General features: G+C 38.3%; 1 protein-coding gene across 1 annotated transcript; it reads left to right on the plus strand.

The window, feature by feature from the left end:
- Nucleotides 1–1,482: 1,482 nt before the first annotated feature.
- LOC149834019 (polygalacturonase At1g48100-like) lies at nt 1,483–5,820 on the plus strand. Its single transcript, XM_090009262.1, has 7 exons — nt 1,483–1,773; nt 2,411–2,539; nt 2,626–2,793; nt 3,509–3,716; nt 3,806–3,887; nt 4,050–4,158; nt 5,458–5,820. Exons 1-7 carry the CDS (start codon nt 1,483–1,485, stop codon nt 5,818–5,820), a joined length of 1,350 nt encoding a protein of 449 aa, XP_089865388.1.
- The last annotated feature ends 2,934 nt before the right edge of the window (nt 5,821–8,754 follow it).

Here is an 8,754-nt window from a genome sequence, read left to right on the forward strand (position 1 = left end):
TATTTTCATCATCTCTTTATGTAAGTTTTGATAATGTGTGAATCAATATAGTTTGGGGACTCACGCAGCTTGATTCGATACGCTGATGACTCGGCTAAGTCTTGCTACAACTAATATTCGGTTCAGCTCCCCCTAAATCATCCTACCTAAGTCTAGGTTTGGATTGAATCCATCAGACTTTAGCAGGGCCCGACCTGGTCTTAACTAGCTGAGTTAGTCGGTTCAATTATCTCCAATATAACATAAAAAATTTCAATGTTCAAGATATTGAAACAACAATATTTCACAATTCATGAACATTGGGATGATTTTAAAAAACATTTAAAAATGTCCATAAGGCTGGTAGGGACAACTTGTGAAAGCCACCAAGTTTTTTTGCTTAAAGGCAAGCTGGGGTTAGGCAGACCCTAATGAATCCGAGTTTTTCTTTTGGGTGAATGAAGAAAAAACATATATGTGTATTAGGTTTCATTTTAGAAACCGAGCTACTCGGTTTTAGCTTTCTCATAGAAACCGAGTTGCATGGTTTATTTTGTTTTTTGAAACCGAGTTTCACGGTTTTGAATCTTAATTCTAGAAAACAGTTTGGGTTTGGGTTTGGATTTTAGAGACCGATTCCTTTTTTCTTGAGTGTTGATGTTAGAAAAAAAATCGGTTTTGAGTTTGATTTTAGAAAAACCAGTTTTTAGTTTTGATTTTTTTTTTAGAAACCGGTTTTAGGATTTTCATTTTAGAGAATATATATGTATATGTGTGTGATTTTATAAACCGGTTTGGATTTTAGAAACTGGTTTTGTGCTTGATTTTAGAAAATGATTTTTAGTAGATATATTTTAGAAACCGGTTTTGAGTTTTGGTTTTGTTTTTAAAAAACGGTTGGTGGGCAAGACTCGTGAATGTCACCAAGCTGACAAGACAATACGAGTTCGAAACTTGATTACTATATGCATCATTTGCCAAGAGGTGGAAGTCGGGTCTACTCTCTAATGGGCAATCAAGATTTTTATGCAAATGAACTCGATGAGCGAGGCTGTTTTTCTACATTTTTCAAAAAAAAAAAAAAACTGAAAACATCATTATATAGATAATATAATTAACACTTAAAAAAAAAAAATAAAACATGGCAAATACAATTCAGAAGTTAGGTTTTATTTTTGGAGATAAGATCTATGTAAACCAAGTGTACACACACACACACTTTGATCAAGCAGGTTATGGACTCGACTCCCCCCATCTCGGGCTGTGCCCGAGTCACAACCTTTGACCCTGGTCCATTTAGGTTTTGTGCTTTATATTATAATATGGCAATTTTTAGACAAAGTAGGAACCATTCAAGTATTTTAATCCCTATAAATAGGCGCCAACATGCGCAGCACCTTCTCTTGAAGACTACTAGAGAGGCACCGTGAGGCACACTAGCTCTAGCACTAACTAACCCGCCAATATAAACTCTACTCTCTTTGGACAGAGATAGCAGCAGAGATGTCCCCAAGAAATGCCATTCTCTTCCTTCTCTTCTCACTCTTACTTTTGTCTCCCTTCTTCCTCTGTGCCCACACAGAGGCTAGGCATGTTAGCCATGGAAAAAGGCACAAGAGAGGTTCCAGCCACTCAACTAAGAAGGGAATCAAAAGCAGGAAGGGTGCAAATCCCCCTGCTCATTCTCCTCATCCTCCGTCACCTTATGATGGCCCTTACCAACCTTACTCTAGTCGCGTTTTCGACATTCTTTCTTTCGGTGCTGCTGGCGATGGAGTTACAGATGATTCAAAGGTGTTTAACAGAGTTTTTTTTTTTCATGTCCAATATGATGAGGATGATGCATTGTCAATTCTGTTTATTTGTTATTAGTTCTTTTTCATTGCACATTGTCTTTCACTTCTGATTTCTTCCGCTTTTAGGTGTATCTTGGTCCTCTGTTTCAGCTTCTGAAGGTCGCTCATTATAAGGATATTTTTTTAAAAAGAACTTTTTTTGTTTTGGTTGCAATTGAATATTCTACTCTTTTTCTGCCACTCTTGGTCTTTCAGGTCTGTATAATATTTATTACAACAGATGATTTATTCACGATTTTTCTTGTTCACTGAACTTCACTTTTGTTCTTTGGCGGTTTAATATGGTTCTGATTCTTCTGAAAGTTAAGAAATTCTAAACATGTCCTTGGTTTTCTTTTTCTTTTTTTCCTTCCCTCAAAATAGACTGCTCCTAGTTTTTTTCTAATTTTATACTAATTCGTACTATAGATTGGCTGAATGTTGACAAAGCATTCTAAGTTTCAAGTGAAAATTCTATTTTGATAACAAGTTGTAGAATGATGTGATCATCATTTTCATTTCTTTTTTGGCATGAATTATTCAAGCCATAAAAATTGTACGTAACTCTGAATGATTATGAAATGAAAAAATTTCAGGCACTTCTGGCAGCATGGAAGGCTGCTTGCTCGGTAGGGTCTGCCACCATTGAGATCCCATCAGAATTCATGTTTCTCATTGGCCCAGTAATTTTGCAAGGACCTTGCATGCCTGACCTTGTTCTTAAGGTGGGCAATGAGCTACAATTTTTTCTCAGTTTTATCTATGCCAATATCAAGGCAGTAGACAAGTTAACTGTGTTCCCTTGAAGCAGATAGATGGAGTTATCTTGGGCCCATCAGATTTAATTAATTGGCCTAATACGGCGCTGCTACAGTGGATAAATTTGAAGTGGGTCAATGAATTTACAATCAGAGGAAATGGAATTGTAGATGGCCGAGGGTCAGCTTGGTGGCAAGACCCAAATGGCCAATACCAACAGGTGCATTTGTCATTACTTGCGGAGTTTTTTTTTTTAATCATATTATTCAACTCATATAAAATAGAATCAATCTCATGAGAGCTACTCTTTTCCATGAAATTTTCAGTTAACTTCAAGAAAATCCAAATTCATCCCAGACCCAAAGCCCACTGTAAGTATTTTTGCTTTGATCATGTGTGTAACAAAAACACAAAAACATGTACAACCCTTATCGTTTGTCTCTTGCTTTCATAATTGATGTTCACCTATGTCACAAAGACTCTTCTAATAGGGCACCACACCCACACCGAGGCGGGTGCGACACTTGGACACAACTTCATTTGTGTTTGGTGAAGTCCACCACATTGAGGTCCATTTTTATCCAAAAGTCAGTTAACCCTAATCAAGTTCATTTTTATCTATATTATATATATAAATACATAAATGCACACACATACAGCTAGTGTTAACTTAAAACTATTATATATATATACCCTCCCTGCACCCAAGTTTTTTAAAATGCCGCATCCGCACCTATGTGACATAGATGTTCACAGTATGTAAGTAGACGACCAACTTGTTGATTTGCATTTTCTACTAATCTTTTCCAACTAAACTTAAAAGTTTCATAAACAAGACTAAGTTCTTGGCTTATAAACCATGCCTTTGTGTTAATAGTGAAGAAAACATGGTACCACTTTTGGTTTAAGCTAATAAACTATGTTTAATAATCCAGGCAATTAGATTCTTTGGGAGCCATAACGTGACCGTGAGGGACATCAGCATCTTCAACAGCCCTCAATGCCACTTGAAATTCGACAGTTCCAGTCGGATCCGCGTGTCAAACATAACAATCACGTCACCGGGAAACAGTCCGAACACCGACGGGATCCACCTTCAAAATACCAATGATGTGGAGATCATGAACTCTACTATTGGATGTGGTATACATATATAGGCATATCTAACATCTCTATCTGAAATCTCTTCTGTTTAACCTGCAGCATTCAAACTTGGTGGGAATTTTGTGTAGGTGATGATTGTATATCAATACAGACAGGCTGCTCCAACATTTACATTCACCGCGTCCACTGTGATCCCGGACATGGTATAAGGTACGGTAGGCTAACCAAGTTAGTTGAGCCATTCACCGACTCGGACCAAGTCTCTCAGTTGGTCATGTCACTTAATTTGACCCTGACTGCAGCCTAGCTAGTTTAGCTGAGTTCATGTTAAAGTTGGCAGGCACTGAGCATCTTTGGAATTTCTGTGGACAGCTTAGGTGGCCTTGGAAGAGACAACAGCCTAGCATGTGTCAACAATGTAACTGTTCAAAACATAACAATCCAAGATGCCCTCTCGGGAGTCAGGATCAAAACATGGCAGGTACGATTTCAAATTTTAGAGCAATGCCCGTGTTCAGAAAATTTAGAGCAATGCCCTTCTTTTGTTAATGCAACTATCAAATATTTTAATGCTTCAATAACTTGAGAAATACTCAAATACTATTCAAACGAGCTATAAAAATAATAATAATAATAAAAAAAAGGATATATATATCAAACATGATTATCCTACCACCAAAAAGTTAGGTTACTCGTAGAACTCTTTCAAAATCATGGTTGGAGGTGTTTTTCGTTTGTTCTGAGTTAGTAGATGTGTTTATCGTTGCTTATTTTACTAAAAAAAAATAGTTTTGGAATGAATTGATTTAATGACAAAACTTAAATATTTTTATCAAGGCTTTTTTTTTGTTTGAAAGGCAAGCTGGGGTTAGGCAGACCCCTACCAGATATCTCTTAAGCCCCATGTGGCAGAGGGATTCGAACCTGGGCCTTCAGCTTGGCAGAGGACCCCTGGGATACCACCTCTGTGGATATTTTTGTCAAGTTTTACAGTAGTATCAACTGGTGATTTTTTTCTTCTCTAGAAAACATGCTTAAGCTTGAAAATTACTTAATCTGATTTATTATTTTAAGCTTGAAAAATACATAATCTGATATATGTTTTCTTTTAAGTAAGCTGTGATAAAGACATCTACCAGTTCGGGTCAAGTAAAAAAAAAACGGCTCCAACTATGATTTTTTTGAAGAGTCCTAGCCGGTGACCTAACTTTTTTTTGGTGGTCCTAAGAATTTTTTTGGTAGGTATTTGTTGTTCTTCAGTCCTTCATATACTTTTCATGACATTATTTAAGCCTTCAATTGTTTTTTGTTTCTCCTAACATTCCTCGACTTTCAAAATTCTCGTGGTAAAAGGACATTATAGTAAATTTAAGTACCCAAGGGTCAAGTAGCTGTTCAAGACGTTGCGTCAACCGATTCATGCCCATTTACTTTTACTGCTTTACATATCCCCCAACTTCCACATTTCGTCGTTTCCTCGAAACTATTTCCGTAGTTGCGTTGCATGAGTCAAGCATAACGTGACTTAGGAAAGTACCCCAAGGTCAAGTTTCAGTTTATTTTACTGCCAGTTGTCGAAAATAAATAGTGCCTTGGCATTAATATAAGAGATTTCATAAAGAAAGCTTCTATCTATCTAGGTGGCATATCCACATTCAGAACTTTATTTTTCAAAACACCAGCAAGTGCTCGAATCAATTTTCTTGAACCAAATTTGGATTGGCATGCATACCCAGATACCCTAACTTTTTTTTTTGTCTTGTTTGGTTATTTTGGCAAGGGGGGGAAGGGCTCGGTGAGGAGGGTGACGTTCTCGGGGATCCACGTGTCGAACGTGGACACGCCGATCGTGATCGACCAGTTCTACTGTGACCGTCGATCATGCCGGAACTCGAGCGACGCGGTGGCCATCTCCGACGTGAGTTTCAGCGGTGTGAGGGGCACCTACGCCTGGCAGCCCGTCTACCTCGCCTGCAGCGATGCCCGGCCCTGCACCGGCGTTAAGATGACTGACGTCGAGCTCTCGCCCGCTCCCCTGAGGCTCAAGGCCGGCCTGCGCCAGCCCCTCTGCTGGAACGCCTACGGCGAGTCTGAGGCCCCGCTTCTCCCTCAGGGAATCGACTGCCTCCGGCGGGGTGGCTGACTCCTCCTCGGCGCCTCCGCCGATTCCCAGCCCTCCGATCAATGCTCGCCCTGAAGTTTTTAGCCGTAGATGTTATGATCGGAACTGATGCCTAAGGGTCAAGGCATTACGGTTTAAACGTGCCACTTGTATAAAGTTAGGCGTTTTGTACGAAATTGTGAAAAACAAAAATGAGGTGAATTTGGGGAAAGGCTGGGATCTGAGGCTTATTTTTTTTAGACTCAAATATCCTGAAATTGGACGTGCTTCCCTAGTGTGTAAACTTTTTCTTACATGATGGAGGTGTTTTATTTTGCTTTGTTCTAATATGTTATGTTATGTATAAAAGCATAAAGAAATTTGCCATATATGATATGTGCCTCATGACACTTTGCTGCCCCTTATAAATGGTGTGAGGTGTGGAACCCATGGAAATGATACCTTTTCAATGGCATGCGAGTGAGAGACACTTTGGATTCATAAAAATTTCCGGAACTGGAATACGTTTCTCAAAAAAAAAAAAATTTACCACATTTTTTTTTTGTTTATGAAAGAACTTGGTTGTAATTGGATTCTAATTCCATGAATTCAAAAGCAAATTTATGTGGAATTTTAAAATTTGACAGATTTATTTTGAGAGAGAGAGAGATGTGTTAGCAAACGACAGTTCCAAGAAAACTTTGGTTAATTACTAGCGGATTTGCTTAAGTGCCTGCCTATGTGACACAGGCCAATCACATGACAGCTTTAGACATACGTTAGACCAAAAATGAGATGTTTAGTCTTTACAGGCAGGCAACAAGTTGGAACTTATAGATGGCATGCCATTTAAAGAAAGACTATATATAAGACGTCCTTGTTCTAATTTCATGGTACACCCTGTATCGTTAAACATGTGTCCAAGCTTAATTAAGTTCCTAAAAACTTAACTTTTGTATTATCAGCAGAAAGCATTAAGAGTTCATGAAATTGGGCACATTTCTTGAATCCCAGTTTTTCTTAAGCACATTTCACAAATTCCAGTTTTTTCACTACTAATCGGAACATTGGAACTGATGAAACTGGCGTCATTTCACGTGATCTCCAAGCGTACCCTTGAGTTCGTACTTACATATTCTATATATGCAACAAACAAGGCAATCAAGAGGATTCACAGCTGCAAAATATTCCCTCCTGTGATCACCTGGAAGCACGTAGTTTGTTTCAGCTATATTTCTGGTTGAGTGTAGCAAAAAAAAAAATGGTATCAATCCCCTCCAATCATGTATCCTATGCTTCCCATCTAACTCTTTGCAAACTGAATATACGTTTGGTACTCAATATGATATGTGCTTGGACACTGAGGGTACAAGGCTCTATAAGCAATAAATAAATAAATCGTACACAGAACACATTCCTTAGCACAAGAAACAAATTTCCCATTCAGATATAATGCACCTTGTCATCATAGGGGACTCGAAGCAAGTCTGGATTGTCGATTTTGGCATCAGTCTAAAGTTTACCTCTCAACAGCACTACATTATGTTCGGGGCTCAGCAAATACAGAAATTCTGCTTCAGCAAATGCAGATTTTCTGTATACGTTTTTGCTCACTAGTTCTTCTGTTCTGTTTATTTCTTGTTTGTTTGTTTGTTCTGTAAACAGGGTGTGTACATGCCCTGCTCATCTCATTTGGCCTCTAAGGTTACTATAGTATAGTAGGTGTGATACCTCATCACACCTACTATACTAACCGATGTTCACCACTGATATATCTATGAAGGTTACTACATCAATTCTTTTGCAGGCTATGTCACAGTGGTGTGTCCCTAGTGGTACAATCGCACACGCTCAAACACGATGACATGGAAACTGACATGTGCAGATCTTATTTTAAGTTTCTTAAATAATTTTTTAAATGATATTTCACAAGAAATGCATTTTTATCTATTAAGATGTCAAAAAAATATTTTTGTGGAAGACTCAATGCATAGAGCTCAATTCGGAGAGTCTTCCACAATTCTGTGGACCATGGACCACACAACTAAAAGAAGACAAGGGCATGTGAATCTCTATTCACCTAGCCCCCACTTCTCTTACCATCATTAGTGTATATATATATATATATATATATATATATATATATATATATATATATATATATATATATATATATATATATATATATGTCTGTGTGTGTGCACGCTAGCCTCTTTTGTTTTTCATTTGTATGCAATGCCTTTTGAGAGAGGATCAGGTGCAATGTGATTGCAAACTTTTGTGTGCTGCTGCACCTAATCACCAACCATCTTTAAATACAGCCTGTCAGGTGTGGGTTCCAACATTAGATTGTGGGTAATCTCCATTCGTACCTTCTGATGCATGAATATATATGCATCCATTGGATACTATAGTTGGCATATGCAGGCTGTTGAATCGAGCCAAGCATTGTCATTTGTGCAAGTTGTTTAAGAAGATCCAAGTGATGAGATCTTGAAGGATCACGTTAGCTTTTTTCTTTCAACTTGCTTGGAAAATGCCAACTATTTTTGTTCCTAGAAGTTCATATTAGGCATTTGAGCTTGTATCCTCAGCCTTAGTGTGATGTTGGTTGATGTCAATGAACCCCCACCTAAGAGCCACAGCAGGGTTGCCTAATTGGTTAGGGCGAGCATCGGGATGTCCAGAGGCTTCGGGTAGTACGAGTTCCATTAATTCTCCCTAAGATCAAACCCGCGATAGGTATGGAGCAGCATTGTGGAGCAGGTCCATTCTCCCACTGTTTACCATGATAGGGCCATTTAGGGCTCGACGCTATGAGTTCCTTGTCATTAAACAATCAAAATTAAAGGCATTAATATTCATCTAGCACTATTGGTTTGGTAAATGCCGAGTAATGAGACATGCCATATCTTTTAGAGTGTGAGAGAACTCTAGATAATGTGATATGTACTATCAAGACAATAAAATGATGCA

Source organism: Nuphar pumila, chromosome 6 (genome assembly GCF_984573655.1).
Source record: "Nuphar pumila chromosome 6, dmNupPumi1.hap1.1, whole genome shotgun sequence".
NCBI classification, from domain to species: domain Eukaryota; kingdom Viridiplantae; phylum Streptophyta; class Magnoliopsida; order Nymphaeales; family Nymphaeaceae; genus Nuphar; species Nuphar pumila.

What these genes read in the sequence shown, in the direction of transcription:
- LOC149834019 (XM_090009262.1), top strand. Translation starts at nt 1,483, where the DNA reads ATGTCCCCAAGAAATGCCATTCTCTTCCTTCTCTTCTCACTCTTACTT. An exon ending in GAACTCTACTATTGGATGTG is followed by an intron (nt 3,717 to 3,805) that starts GTATACATATAT and finishes AATTTTGTGTAG; the next exon opens with GTGATGATTGTATATCAATA. An exon ending in GATCCCGGACATGGTATAAG is followed by an intron (nt 3,888 to 4,049) that starts GTACGGTAGGCT and finishes TTCTGTGGACAG; the next exon opens with CTTAGGTGGCCTTGGAAGAG.